General features: G+C 44.1%; 1 protein-coding gene across 9 annotated transcripts in view; it reads left to right on the top strand.

Moving 5' to 3' along the window:
- Positions 1-15,156, top strand: part of gria1b (glutamate receptor, ionotropic, AMPA 1b) — a 205,540-nt gene that overhangs the window by 143,763 nt on the left and 46,621 nt on the right. For all 9 annotated transcript variants that reach the window (XR_014090912.1, XR_014090911.1, XM_081615707.1 and 6 more), the window contains one exon: positions 13,587-13,802. Coding sequence is in view for 7 of the 9 variants with exons in the window: in XM_081615707.1 (XP_081471833.1) it covers positions 13,587-13,802 (216 nt within the window). In the remaining 2 variants the exon portion in view is untranslated. The remainder of the gene's footprint in view (positions 1-13,586; positions 13,803-15,156) is intronic.

Raw genomic sequence — 15,156 nt, 5'->3', positions numbered from 1 at the left:
TATGTCGATCGCTGAAGGTTTTGAGTCGATCTCGATTTTAGGAGACAAACTGAACGCAGCCAGGAGGCTGAGAGCAGCACGTCCTCCTCTGGGTCCTTATCAAAACGTTCATAACTTTATTAAAGAACAACAAAAAAATCAACAAAACGTGTTCAAATTAATGATCCATCAACAATAATAATCTCAGTGATTATTGTTTCAACAAGGTATTACGCAATTCTGTGCGTTTCGGTTCCATAACCAAAAGAACCAGCAGAGCAGGAGTTTAAAATTAACTAATCAACCAGGGGAGGTTTATTAATGATCGCAAAATAAATATCAAGCCTGAAAACCTAATATCTTAACGGACTGAATGTTATGTTTTTAACGTAATCTCTGGTCGGCTTGTGGAGCGCAAGAGGTTGCCATGGCAACGGATGTGCTTAAATGACAGAGAGAGTAAAAAGGTGCGAGTGGTTTGGAGTTTATCACCTGTTCGGGTTGTTTTACCTTTGCCTTGGCGCATCACAGCCGCTGCAGTTTCTGAAAGTTCAATAAATGACCAACTTGGACTAATTATCTCTGTGAGTATATGTCAATCACAACAAACATCAAACAAGGTAAATATGTTTCGTTAAGTATTTAACAAGCAAATGGCTTCTACCGCGAGTATTGTGTGAAATTAAATTAATTGTCTAATATAAAAAAATAGTTTGGTGCTGTCCGGCTCAAAGACTGAGAGGCTTTTCCTTTATCAAACAAATTTTATTTTTTTGCCTTTTATTTAGTGGAAATATTGATGTTGATGAGATTTTCTCCAAAATAATAACCTTTTTCAACCTTTATAGCTCCACTGTTGAAAATAAGGCTCTAATATTCACAAATGACATTGAAATAAAATCCAGTCCAACATCTGGTTTGAGGTGATTCCTCTGGAACCTGTTGGAGGAAAAATATCCCAACTTCAGAAGATGAGCTTTAACCTAACAGAGCTCTGTGGTTCCTCCAGTCAGTATGAGAGTCAGGGTGAGGAGGCGCCATGTTAGGAAGAGAAGTGGAAGCTGCAGGATCTTCAGAACAAACAGGTCATGATGCTGGGCTACTGATTATCCCTCTGTCTGGACACAGGATCAATAGAACCAGTTTAAAAGCTAAAATGAATGGTTATATGCCAGACATGGGAAACTGGGATCCACTCCATGCCATGATGTTCAGGATTTAGGTCTCATGGCATCTCAAGGTGTCGACATTGCAGCCAGTGGGCTGAAGGAGGAAATACAGATTTATTTTGTAGCAATTCAAGAGCTACCCAACTTTAATATATATATATATATATATATATATATATATATATATATATATATATATATATATATATATATATATATATATATATATATATATTTATTTATTTATTTAAAACTACTTTCACCCCTGGGTAACATCTAGTTGGAATATTTTGGTTCACTAAAATATTTCATTTATTCCTGAGCAAATCGGTTTGACTGATTAAAGCTAAACCTAAAAATATAATAGTTTTATTAAACTGTATTGTCTTACCTGAGATTTGTACAGTATTTGAAAATGGATTATTTGCTTACATTCCTTGTGTAAACTAACATCAGTATTTTAAAGTCTATTCTCTGAGCTACAGGGAGCCAGTGTAGGGACTTTAAAACTGGTGTTATGTCTCTATCTTCCTGGTTTTAGTGAGAACAGCAGCAGCAGCTTCTGGATCAGCTGCAGCTGGAGGACTGATTTGTTAGTCAGACCTGTGAAGACGCTGTTGCAGTAATCAATGCAACTAAAGATAAACGCATGGATGAGTTTCTCTAGATCGCACTGAGACATCAGTCCTATAATCCTGGAGATGTTCTTCAGGTGATAGAAGGCCGACTTTGTGACTGTCTTAATGTGGCTCTGAAGGTTCAGGTCAGAGTCCATCACTACTCCCAGGTTTTGTTCTGATTCCTGGTTTTTAGTTGTAATAACTGAAGCTGAGCATTGATTCTAGTTCGCTCCTCTTTAGGTCCAAAGATAATAACTTCAGTTTTGTTTCTGTTCAGCTGGAGAAAGTTTTGGCACATCCACACATTGATCTGTTCTAAGCATCTATTCAGTGATTGGATGGGTTCAGAGTCACCTGGTGACATCGTGATGTAGAGCTGTGTATCATCCATGTAGTTATGGTAGCTGATCTTATTTCCTGTTATAACCTGAGCCAGTGGGAGCATATAAATATTGAAAAGAAGGGGTCCTAGAATTGAACCTTGGGGTACCCCACATGTGACCTTTGACCTCTCTGATGAGAAGTTTCCGATTGAAACAAAGAAATCCCTGTTCTTTATGTAGGATTCAAACCAGTTGAGCACTGGACCGGAGAGTCCGACCCAACTCTCCAGTCGATTCAGTAAAATGTCCTGATCAACACTGAGGTCCAACAGAACCAGCACTGTGGTTCTCCCACAGTCTGTATTTATATGGATGTCATTGAAAACTTTTACAAGGACCGTCTCCGTGCTGTGGTGAGCAGGAAAACCAGACTGGAAGGAGTCAAAGCAGTTTGTTATTGTTAGGAAGTTATTTAATTGTTTAAAAACAGCTTTTTCAATAATTTTGCTGATGAATGGGAGGTTGGAGATCAGCCTGTAATTCTGCAGTAGTGATTTGTCCAGATGGTTCTTTTTTATCAGTGGTTTGATAACTGCTGTTTTCAAAGCCTGGGGGAAAAAACCTGAAGAGAGCGATGAGTTACTATTTGGATCAGATCATTAGCAACGACAGGCAGGACGTTCTTAAAGAAATGTGTGGGTAGGACATCCAGACAGCAGGAACCGGAGCTTAATTGACTTATAATTTCTTCTAGGGTTTTATAATTTAGTAGTAGAAATTGGGTCATTTTTCCTGCATTTCTTTTGTTTGGGCCCAGCTTTGGTACTGGCTTTGGAGTGGATATGCAGATTAATCCTCTGATCTTTTGAATTTTCTCTAAAAAGAAACTGGAAAACTTGTTGCAGGCGGCATTAGATTGAAGTTCAGGTGGTAACGTCATAGGAGGGTTTGTGAGCCTGTCAACTATAGCTTGAGCGTTGTTAGTGTTTTTGTTTATGATATCTGCAAAGAAAGCCTCTCTGGCATGTTTTAGTGTTGTGTGATAGTTACGTAGTCTTTCCTTGTAGATGTCATAATAAATGTGAAGTTGAGTTTTATGCCATTTCTGTTCGGCCCTACGGCAGAGTTGTCTTGCAGATTGAACTGTTTATGCATTTCTCCATGGAGATTTCTTCCTACCAGTCACAACCATAATGGCGGCAATGTAATCAATGATATCTGAAAGTAATGGCTGCACAGTGGCGCAGTTGGTAGAGCTGTTGCCTTGCAGCAAGAAGGTTCTGGGTTCGATTCCCGGCCTGGGGTCTTTCTGCATGGAGTTTGCATGTTCTCCCTGTGCGTGTGTGGGTTTTCTCCGGGTACTCCGGTTTCCTTCCACAGTCCAAAAACATGACTGTCAGGTTAATTGGCCTCTACAAATTGCCCCTTGGTGTGAGTGTGTGTGTGCATGGTTGTGTGTCCTGTGTGTCTCTGTGTTGCTCTGCGACAGACTGGCGACCTGTCCAGGGTGTACCCCGCCTCTTGCCCGAAACGTTGGCTGGAGAGGCACCAGCACCCCTCCCGACCCCACTGAGGGAAAAAGGGTGCAAGAAAATGGATGGATGGATGGATATCTGAAAGTTTGCACTGAAAATCATCCACCAACTTATCTACGTCACTATAAGTTAAGAGTGAGGAAGAAGAGTAGATTTGATTAAATGTTTCTGCTGTGTTTTCTGTGAAAGTACGTTTTGTGATGGTAGGTTTTTGTACAAGAGGGTTAACGGATAAATAACTGACAAAGATAACAGCAAAATGATCCGACAGGGCACATCAGTTACAGAGACATTGGAAATATTCACACCCTTACTGATAACCAGGTCCAGTGTGTGTCCCTGAGTGTGTGTTGCTTGTTTGACATGTTGTGTTAAACCAAAACTCTCTAATATATTACAGAGCTTTTTGCCCCTCGGTCTTGGGGTTGTCAACATGAATGTTGAAATCAGACAATTATTAAACAATCGTAATCAATACATATGAGAGATAGAAGTTCATTGTAGTCCGAAAAGAAATTTTCCACATATGTTGGTGTTTTGTATAGAGTTAGTGTCAAAGTTAATTTGTGGCCTTTTACCTCGATTCCAAGATATACAAAAGACATAAAATTACCCAGAGAGATTTTACTACAGTTTATGGTATTCTTAAATATTGAAGCCACGCCTCCTCCTTTTCTGTGTTTTCTATTTTCACTTAAAAATTGTACATAGGAGGCGTTGATTCAATTAGTACGATTGCTTCATTATTGTCATTCAGCCATGTTTCTGTCAGAAATAAAACATCAATATTATGCTCAGTGATGAAATCATTAATTAATAGAGCTTTAGCACAGAGAGATCTGGTATTTAAAAGAGCCAGTTTAAGTGACTTGGAGGCTGAAAGCTCTTCAGTCTGAGGTTCCTTTAGATAGGGGATCAGTCTGAGGTTTGAATTAAGACAGCTGCTTTTTTATTTCTGTTTTTTGTAACTTTTCTTGCAGTGATCCGGACAGGTATTGTCCTGCTATGCAATGTTGTGGGGCCAGACACATTCTGGAGGAAGACGGGTGTAACGATAATATCTGGACCCCGGTCTCAGACCTCAGAAACGCAGTGCTGGATCTTCAGGGAGGTCAGAGGCAGGTGGCTTAGATGAAGTGAGGTTAGTGCGCGAGGTGCGAGGCGAACCTGTTGATCCATACTATCCAGCTGGGAGGAGAAAGAGTCCGTCCGTCTTTCTCTCTGACCTGAATTCTCCACCAGCATTTTCAGGCGGCTCAGGTGAAGCCCGACTCTCTTTAGTGATTCACTTTCTGAGAAACTCTGATCTTGTGAGTGAGTGTAGGAGCAGAGAGGGAGGGGGGAAGGAGGAGGGGAACCAGTCATTCTGTTCACAGTCGATGTTTTATCAGTTTGTATTGGAATAGTTTGTTCTTGATATGCGGAGGGCTCCATCCTAGTCAGACATCCTTGAGCCTGTTCTTCTGAAGCGATGGTCACATTGTTGTTCTTGTTGATAAAATGAAAAATGTTTGCAGTGAGCAGCCTTATTCCGTGTTTGTTAAGATTGCGTCCTCCTCTTCCAAAGAGGTGAAAGCGCTGCCAGTAGATCCAGAGGTTATCGATGAAGGTCACTGAGCTGGCAGAGCAGGTTTTAATCAGCCATTTGTTTATCATAAGCAGCCTGGAATGTTTTTGTCTCCCCATTGAGGTGATGGAATTGGACCACTGAGAAATAACTTCGTTTTAATTTTCCCATAGTGTCCAGAAGAATATTAAAGTCCTTTTTCAGAATCTCGATTTTTGCTTTGCCAGATCGTTGGCTCCAACATGCACAACTAAAGTCTCCATGTTTGGCTGATCAGTGGTTAGAGAGAGTAAATCAGATACAGTGTCACCAAGAAAAGAAACCACTCTCGTTTTCTTGGGATTGCAAACATGACTGATTCCATTTACTGCCTCATCTCCAACAATAAGCACTCTTGGCATACCTTTCGTTTTCCTGGTGGTCACTTTGTCCTTCGGAGCTTTGTGCGGTGGATGCGTTGGTTTAGCCTCATTGCTGATGTTTGAAGGTGGGTTTTCACTCAGAGGCTCGTGCTGAAGTGCAGAAAATCTGTTTTTCAGTGGGATTCCCACGGAGTCAGGATGTTTTGAGGCTCGGGCTGGTCACTTTGTCCTTGTGAGCGGGGTCGATGGAGCCGTTTTGGTTCCAGCTGCTTGTTTGCTATTCTTTGGCGGAGCAGGTGTTGAAGTTGAAGGTGGGTTTCGGCTCAGAGCCGGCCACGCAGATTCATCCAGGTGAGGGGTGTGATAGAAAATTTTGTTTTTAGTCTTATTTCTTTTTTTGATGGAACTGATGATACTTTTTACCATTTATTTACTGATTATATCTGCTGCATTTTGTATTTCTGTAAGATGTGTTTTCCATTAAATAAGTTTGCAGATAACGTTTAGATGTTTCCGCAGCCATGAGACCTGAAGATATCTTGGGTAAAATGCTTGATCTGATAATTGTCTTAAAAGACTGATGTGTGGAATGTAGTTTGTACTCTGTTTGACCTGACCCCATGAACTGACAAAGTGTTAGAAGTTCCTCCTGAAATTCTTATCAGATCTCCATCCTGCCATAAAATCATCTCCTCCAAGCGGTGAGAGATGGTTCATGAGGAGGGGGTCAGGGTGTCTCTGTGGCCATCTGGCAGTACAGATAAGATCAGACTTTGGGAGGGTCTTTGTCTTGCTGTGACTATATAACAATGTGATGTTTGTTGTTCAGGGCTCTTCTCCTGACTGCGCTCAGTGAGATGGGTCTTCGAACGCTTTTGCCTTTGAATAAAGAAACTTAAAGACAAAGATTAATCTTTCTCTTACTATTGAAACAGATTCTCATTCCTTCATAAAATTTCTACAACAGGGGTTAGTTAGCTTCCCCGTTAGTCGTCTCATGGGATCTGCAGTGTGAGACTTTTGTTTCGGCTTGGTGCCCTGAGCGATCCAGGGTGAGCTGCTTGGTGCGGGGTGTACAGCCTCTCCGCTGATTTGAGGAAGAGTTGTTTCATATCCACAGGTAGCGTTGATCTCAAAGTTCACCTCCAACCATTGAATCTTCGTTTCTAAAAACTGAAGTCATTCTAGAATACTGCTAATGTCGTTGGGGTTGGACGGGGGCATTTTGCCCTAGTTCAACTTGGAGGTGAAGAAAAGTGAGGTAAAAATAAAAGTGAGAAAAACTCCCGGTCTTTAGGTTTGAAGTAATCCAGTTATGATGTCGATAATGTGAATAAAACCATAAAAATTGTGACTTTAAAAATAATTCACAAGCAAAGTTATCAGTAAGGACGGGAGAGAGCAAGGTAAGCTGTTCCTCCTTCAGCTCCCAGATGCAAAAATGGTAATGCCATAACGCCACGGTAGAGGCTAAGCGTTCAGAGGACGGCAGGGGGCGCTGGCGGACATTTTTACAAAAGGGGGGCGCTGGGATTCCTTTGGGGGGCGTTTGGTCAAAGGTAAACTTTACACCTTAAATGCACAATAATGCCAGTTTAGACTTTGAGCAACTTGGTAAAACTGTATTGTGTAACATTAAATCATACTTGGCTGCAACTGTATCGATGGCAGCTCTTCTTCTATTCAGTGTTTGTTAGCTTCTGTTAGCTTCTTGGCGCAGCTCCGTTCTCCTGCTACTGGTAGCTAAAATCACGATACCCTCACTTTGTATCCCTCTGAAAAAATGAACCCATTTAAATAAAGAAAAACCTCCATGAGTGATACCACGATAGAGAGCGTTCATTTTATAGCGTTAACACGGTGCTGTAAGTGGTCCGGTATGAAACGGGGTGATAGAACAACAAAGCACTTTTAAATTTCAATAATCAGAATGCAGAAATTGTTTCCGTTATTTTAAAAGGTTTATGTCAGTCTGCCTTTCCCCCATCGATATGCTTCCCGATCGCTCTGCACCTTAGGGGCTAAGAAAAAAAAAAGACGTGCACAATGCGCAAAACTCTGAAACAGGAGAAGCGGGACATAAAACGGAGCAACAAACTAGATGTGAATTATGGCATAAAAACAGAGAATCCGACGCTGAACAGTGAAAAATCAACACATGATGTGAAACATGACGATTAGGCGGCGCATCAGGTGATGAGTGAAGATTACTGATGGTCATTAAATGATAAAATAAATCTAGCAACTGGAAAGAAACTGAAGTGGACATAGCAATAAACCAAGAGAAGATAATACTGATCAAACTAAACTAAATGGAAAAGAATGACCTCTCCTTGGGCTGCCACCTTATCGTGGTGGAGGGGTTTGAGTGTCCCAATGATCCTAGGAGCTATGCTGTCTGGGGCTTTATGCCCCTGGTAGGGTCACCCAAGGCAGACAGGTCCTAGGTGAGGAACCAGACAAAGCGCAGCCCAAAGACCCCTTATGATGGACACAAACTTTGGACTTGGTTTTCCCTCGCCATGATGCGGGTCACCGGGGCTCCACTCTGGAGCCAGGCCTGGAGGTGGGGCACGATGGCGAGCGCCTGGTGGCCGGGCTTTTACCCACGGAGCCCAGCCGGGCTCAGCCCGAAAAGGAGACGTGGGTCTCCCTTCCAATGGGCTCACGACCTGTCCGAGGGGCCAAAGGGGTCGGGTGCATTGTGCTATGGGCGGCAGTCGAGGAAGGGGACCCTGGCGGTCTGATCCTCGGCTGCAGAAGCTGGCTCTTGGGATGTGGAACGTCACCTCTCTGGTGGGGAAGGAACCGGAGCTAGTGTGTGAGGCTGAGAGGTTCCGGCTAGAAATAGTCGGCCTCACCTCAACACATGGCTCTGGTTCTGGAACCAGTCTCCTTGAGAGGGGCTGGACGTACTTCCACTCTAGAGTTGCCCACAGTGAGAGGTGCCGGGCTGGAGTGGGCATACTTGTTGCCCCCCATATGGGCGGCTGTATGTTGGGGTTCACCCCGGTGAACGAGAGGGTAGCCTCCCTCCGCCTACGGGTGGGGGGACGGGTTCTGACTGTTGTTTGTGCTCACGGGCCAAACAGCAGTTCAGATTACCCACCCTTCTTGGAGTCCTTAGAGGGGGTACTGGAGAGTGCCCCTCCTGGGGACTCCCTTGTTCTACTGGGGAACTTCAACACTCACGTGGGCAATGACAGTGAGACCTGGAGAGGCGTGGTTGGGAGAAACGGCCCCCCCGATCTGAACTCGAGTGGTGTTCTGTTGTTGGACTTCTGTGCTCGTCACGGATTGTCCATCACGAACATCATGTTCAAGCATAAGGGTGTCCATATGTGCACTTGGCACCAGGAGACCCTAGGCCGCAGTTCGATGATTGATTTTGTCATCGTTTCATCTGATCTGCTGCCGTATATCTTGGACACTCGGGTGAAGAGAGGTGCGGAGCTGTCCACTGACCACTACCTGGTGGTGAGTTGGCTCCGGTGGTGGGGGAGGAAGCCGGTCAGACCTGGCAGGCCCAAACGTTTAGTGAGGGTCTGCTGGGAACATCTGGCGGAGTCCCCTGTGAGATGGAGCTTCAACTCTCATCTGCGGCAGAACTTCGAACACTTTCCGGGGGGTGGAGGTCATTGAGTCTGAGTGGACCATGTTCCGTACCTCCATTGCCGAGGCTGCCTATCGGAGCTGCGGCCGCAAGGTTGTTGGTGCCTGTCGCGGCGGAAACCCTCGAACCCGTTGGTGGACACGTTTGGTGAGGGATGCTGTCAAGCTGAAGAAGGAGTCCTATCGGGCCCTTTTGGCCTGTGGGACTCCAGAAGCAGCTGATGGGTACCGGCGGGCGAAGCGGCATGCGGCTCGGGTTGTCCCTGAGCCAAAAACTCGGGCGTGGGAGAGGCCATGGAGAGGCCATGGAGACAGACTTCCGTACGGCTTCAAGGCGATTCTGGTCCACCATCCGGCATCTCAGGAGAGGAAGCAGGCAGCACCAACACTGTTAAGTGGGATGGTGCGCTGCTGACCTCAACTCGAGACGTTGTGGGCCGGTGGGCAGAATACTTTGAAGACCTCCTCAATCACACCAACAATCCTTCTGTTGAGGAAGCTGAGCCTTGGGACTCTGGGTTGGGCTTTCCAGTCTCTAGGGACGAGGTCGCCGAGGTGGTCAAAAAGCTCCTCGGTGGCAGGGCTCCGGGGGTGGATGAGATCCGTCCAGAGGCTCTGGATGTTGTAGGGTTGTGTTGGCTCACGCGACTCCGTTTTGGTGGCCTTAGGATCGCGTCTCTGCTTTTTGTGGATGATGTGGTCCTGTTGGCTTCATCAGATCATGATCTGCAGCTCTCACTGGAGTGGTTCGCGGCTGAGTGTGAAGCGGCCGGGATGAGGCTCAGTGCCTCCAAATCCGAGGCCATGGTCTTGAGCCACAAAAGGTAGAGGCCTTCTCCGGTCAGGGGTCGTCTTGCCTCAAGTGGAGGAGTTTAAGTATCTGGGATCTTGTTCACAAATGAGAGAAGAAGGGAGCAGGAGATCGACAGGCGGATCGGGGCAGCGTCTGCCTTGAAGCAGGTGCTGCATCAGTACATCGTGGTGAAGAGAGAACTGAGTCAAAAAGCGAAGCTCTCGATTTACCGGTTGATCTACGTTCCCACCCTCATCTATGGTCATGAGCTTTGGGTCATGACCGAAAGAACAAGATCACGGATACAAGCGGCTGAAATGGGTTTCCTCCGCAGGCAGGTGGCTGGCCTCCTTAGAGATAGGGTGAGAACTGGTCATCCGGGAGGGACTCAGAGTAGAGCCGCTGCTCCTCCACGTCAAGAGGAGCCAGTTGAGGCTCGGGCATCTGGTCAGGATGCCTCCTGGACGCCTCCCTGGTGAGGTGTTCCGGGCACGTCCCACCAGGAGGAGGCCTCGGGGAAGACCCAGGACATGCTGGAGGGACTATGTCTCTCGGCTGGCCTGGGAACGCCTTGGGGTTCCCCTGGAGGAGCTGGAAGAAGTGGCTGGAGAGAGGGAAGTCTGGGCCTCCCTTCTGAAGCTGCTGCCCTGCGACCCGACCCCGGATAAGCGGAAGAAAATGGATGGATGGATGGATGGATGGATGGATGGATGGATGGATGGATGGATGGATGGATGGATGGATGGATGGATGGATGGATGGATGGATGGATGGATGGATGGATGGATGGATGGATGGATGGAGAACAAAATGCAAGAATAAACTAAGAAACTAAAGTAAACAGAGGAATAAACTTGTATGGCAAGACCTTTCGAGCAATAATTAATACAGAGACTGTATGGCAAGAATAAACAGACACTATTTCCGATTTGATTAAGAACCAGATTTGTTCTTTGTAATTTCTGTCCAGTAAAACTATTAATCTATAATCAATAGACAGGTCTATATAAATATATGATCCATGTTTCTGTCTCATATTTCTATGGCATTAAAAGGATCTGGAACTTTAGTTTTTCCACTGAAAGCTCTGGTTTGCACAATAAATGCCATGTGGGTGAAGTTTTATGGATGATACTCTGATGTCCCATTCTCCTGAAGGCAGCACAGAGCTGCACCACCAGAAACTGACAAACGCTGAAGAGATGAAGAGTTATGATTAATGTAGTTACAGTTCTATCCATGTTTTAATGTTGCAGCTCAGTCGTTTTGCAAATAGATCAAAGTTTAAACTGGCATGTTGAACATCTTTTATCTGGTCATTTTGTGGAATATTTAACAACTAGAAAATGGCACAAAATAACAATATTTTTTCCACTCTGATTGGCTGCTGTTAGGCCTATAGATTTTAACTTGAATGTTCATTGCATTTTTCATAGACGCCCGTGAAAATAATTTCTATTCCCATGACTTTTTTGTTCTCTGGGAAATTATTTTTGATGACAAATGCAGAAATGAGCATAAAAATCAAAACATCTACAATAGTGATAGTAATATTAATGATAAAATAATGGTCAGTGGAAAGTAGCCTGCAAATTCTTTGGTGGGGGCGGTGAGGGACCTGGATAAAGGCTGGGGGGGCGCTGGGCTGAAAAAGGTTGAGAAACACTGGCATAGATCAAACCACTGGTCCAGCACAGCCACTCTCCCCATTATGCCATTTATAGCCAAAAACTTCAAGAAAACGACTCCGCAGCTAAATAATGTTAACTCAAACGGCCTTTGTGACAGTTTTATTGTTCGTTTAACCACAGACACCCCGTGCTACACCTGCTTGGCTAGTTTTAGCTGCTAATAAAAATAATAAACCAAGGGTTCTCACGTCCAGTCCTCGAGAGATACCGTCCTGCAACTTTTCGATGAATCTCTACTCCAACAGACCTGCTAACCAGCCTTTCATTTGATTAATGGTGTGTTAATTGGAGCAGGGAAGCATCTGAAAGTTGCAGGATAGCAGCTCTAAAGGTCTGGACTTCAGCACCTCTGTACTGAACAGTCGTATCGCGACATCCAAACAAATAAACTTACGTTAAGCATAAGTTGATACTCTTGCGCAAACAGAAAGTTAATGCATTCATAAAAAATAATCAAAATCAAAAACATGACGATCTTAACATGAAACTTACTTTTTTAAATAGATCTTTATTGAGATACAGAATACATAACAGTAAAACGCAGCAGACATTGTGGTATAATATCTGCCAGGGAGTTACAAACATTGAGACAATACATCACCATTACATTACATAAATCCATTAAAGAAAGAACAAAAAGAGCATGTTTTAATAGCTTTAGGGAACTTACCGTCTTATGATTAGATCCAGACAAGACGCCATACTGCCGTCTCCAGGGCAACACGTGACGTCACAGATACGTTGCGATTGTGGGAGCAACTCTTTATCAAACACCATCTTTTTAGGGAAACTGACAAACCTATCTTTAAATTTGACTAAACAAGTGTTTAATTAACATTGTATTTTTAACATACAACACCAACACCTTTTTGATTATGCTCTGTAGATTTTGATTCTTTCCCTAAAATATTTATTATGGAAAGTATTTTTTTTCTTTCAGTTTAATATTGTCTTTAAATTCTGGTTCTCTAAGATGCAAATACAAGTAAAATGTCTTGCCTAGGAAAAAAACTGTATTGTACAATTATTTAGCGGTAGTTTGCTGCCAGTCGTCAGTCTTGATTTTGACAAGAGAAGAAGACATCAAATTGACAATATCCTACCGTATTTTGGAATAACAGTATGTTACTGATGGAATTCCACCGTAAATTTACAGCCATTTCTAAGAGTGTAGGTAACAAAAACACAGTACATTTTTCACACTTTACATAAACAGCCCATTTTGTACCTTGTATTGTATACATGCTCAAGAAATTGACTGGCTTCAACAATAAGTTGAGGAAAATGATGCTGCTTTTTCTTAAAAGGCATATTAATGATTCCTAAAAAAAACTAGATTAGACTATCAGCTGTAGTATTTCTTGTCCATTTTGTGTCTATAATATGACTGAGGCTGGGTCAGCAAATTAGTCTGGTGTCAAAGACAAATCATGTTATTACACATAATGACGGTAAACTGAGTGAATCAATGCATGGGGTCCCACTCAGTATTGTGGTACCCAACGCCCACACTGGTATTGGGTCCCACAATGCCAGTGTATAAGTAAAAAGAAAATAACATTCTTACTTATACAGTTATTCGCAGATTTTTAATTTTATGCTCATGCTATTTGTCAAGACAGAGAACATGTGGAGAGCATCAAAGAAAACATTCAAAATAAGGCAAGCATGTGGGCTATAACATATCTACAAGGAAGGTGTTGCTTTGACACGTTTTCACTTGAGCAAAGAAATTGCTTTTGTAAGTTAGGTCAAGTGTTTTAAAAAGCACCTGTTTTGAGCTTCATGCTCACATGAACAGTGACAGCTCCACAGATGTTTTCATTATGAGTCACTGAACATGTCTGTTAGCTTCAGCAACAGACATGTTCACTGTTTTTACCAAACAAAGACCCCCTCCATTGGGTGACATCTCTTGTCTGTTTCCTCCTGCAGAAGGCAGACATGGCCGTCGCCCCACTGACAATCACTCTCGTCCGAGAGCAAGACATTGACTTCACCAAACCCTTCATGTCTCTGGGAATCTCCATCATGATCAAGAAACCAACCAAGTCCAAGCCAGGCGTTTTTTCCTTCCTTGACCCACTGGCCTATGAGATCTGGATGTGCATTGTTTTTGCCTACATTGGAGTCAGTGTGGTGCTTTTTCTGGTATGATGGCAGCGGTCAGAAATGCTTGTTAATGTAGACTTGTTTCTAATCAAATGTGTAAAAACACAAAGTATTCTTCAAAAACTAATATGAGCTAAAAACTATAGGTACATCCACCCTACATTTGGAAGCAACTAGTTATTGAGTAATTATTTAGGAAAATTAGAATTGTCAAGAATTTTATGTAACTTAAATTGCAAAAGGACTAGTTTATACATGTTATCTTAAGTTGGAGACAAATGACATAATGAAAATTGACATGGAGCTATTCTCAACATAAACACACACACCCCCAAAACACTAACACACCCAACATATTGAACAAATGTATGCTGAGACAACACAATAAATGTCATCCATTGTACAAGGTTTTTTTCCTTTCTTCATGCAATTGTTGTCAGTGACATGTAGAAAAGAGCCAATATAGGTCACTGAATGTTATGCTGTGTGGTGGTGAACAGCAACAAGCATCCAACTGCACTATTTTATGTCAGTGACACACTAATGTTTTCCAGTTCAACCACATGCAGAAATATTTGCTGTTTCAGCCTAATAAACCATTACTCTGATCCTTATCTGTTGTGATCTGTGTTTTCTGTGTTTCTTAGCCTGTTCCCCTGTGAGTCTCTGTCTTCCCTGTTGATTGTTCCCAGCTGTGTCTCATTTTTTTGATTACCCTCCCAGTGTATTTAATCCCACCTGTTGTCTTTGTCTGTTTTCGGATCCTCGTTATGTATGTCATCAGTCTGTTTCCCTGTGTCGCCTCTGTGGATTTTTTCATTAAATCGTCATCAACCTCATCATTTGGGGTAGCGAGGCTTGGATCCAGCAGCAGCTGGAGTTGGCTCAAAGGGATCTCTGCCTTCTCCGCTGCTGCTGGAGGAACTGGGTCTCGCCTCGGACCTCGACGCACCCAGGCGACGTAGGCCGCGAGGGAGGCCGTGGTAGGGATATGGAGCGGTGGAGTTCTGTGGAAAGGCTCCATCCAGCCATAATCCCTGGATGGGAACGTGACTGGCTATCTGCCCGCCAGGAGTTGGATCCCGCTGCTACTGACGCACTGATCCGCCGGAGATCCCAGCCCCTGAGCAATGTCTGCAGCTGCTGCCGGTCCCCGTGCTGAGGCAGCGTAAGTCTCCGCCTTCCGAGTTCCCTGTGCCCGCTGCTGGTGAGCAGTTCCCAGAGTCTGCAGCCTGTCTGACTCCCAGTGCTCCTCCCCGAGCTTCCCAGGAGCTTCCCAGTGCTCCTCCCCGAGCTTCCCAGGAGCTTCCCAGTGCTCCTCCCCGAGCTTCCCAGGAGCTTCCCAGTGCTCCTCCCAGTGCTCCTCCCCGAGCTCAGTCTCCGCCTTCAGCCG

Source organism: Poecilia reticulata, chromosome 14 (genome assembly GCF_904066995.2).
Source record: "Poecilia reticulata chromosome 14, P_reticulata-male-v2, whole genome shotgun sequence".
Lineage (NCBI taxonomy): Eukaryota > Metazoa > Chordata > Actinopteri > Cyprinodontiformes > Poeciliidae > Poecilia > Poecilia reticulata.
This window is presented reverse-complemented; position numbering and strand designations above follow the sequence as displayed.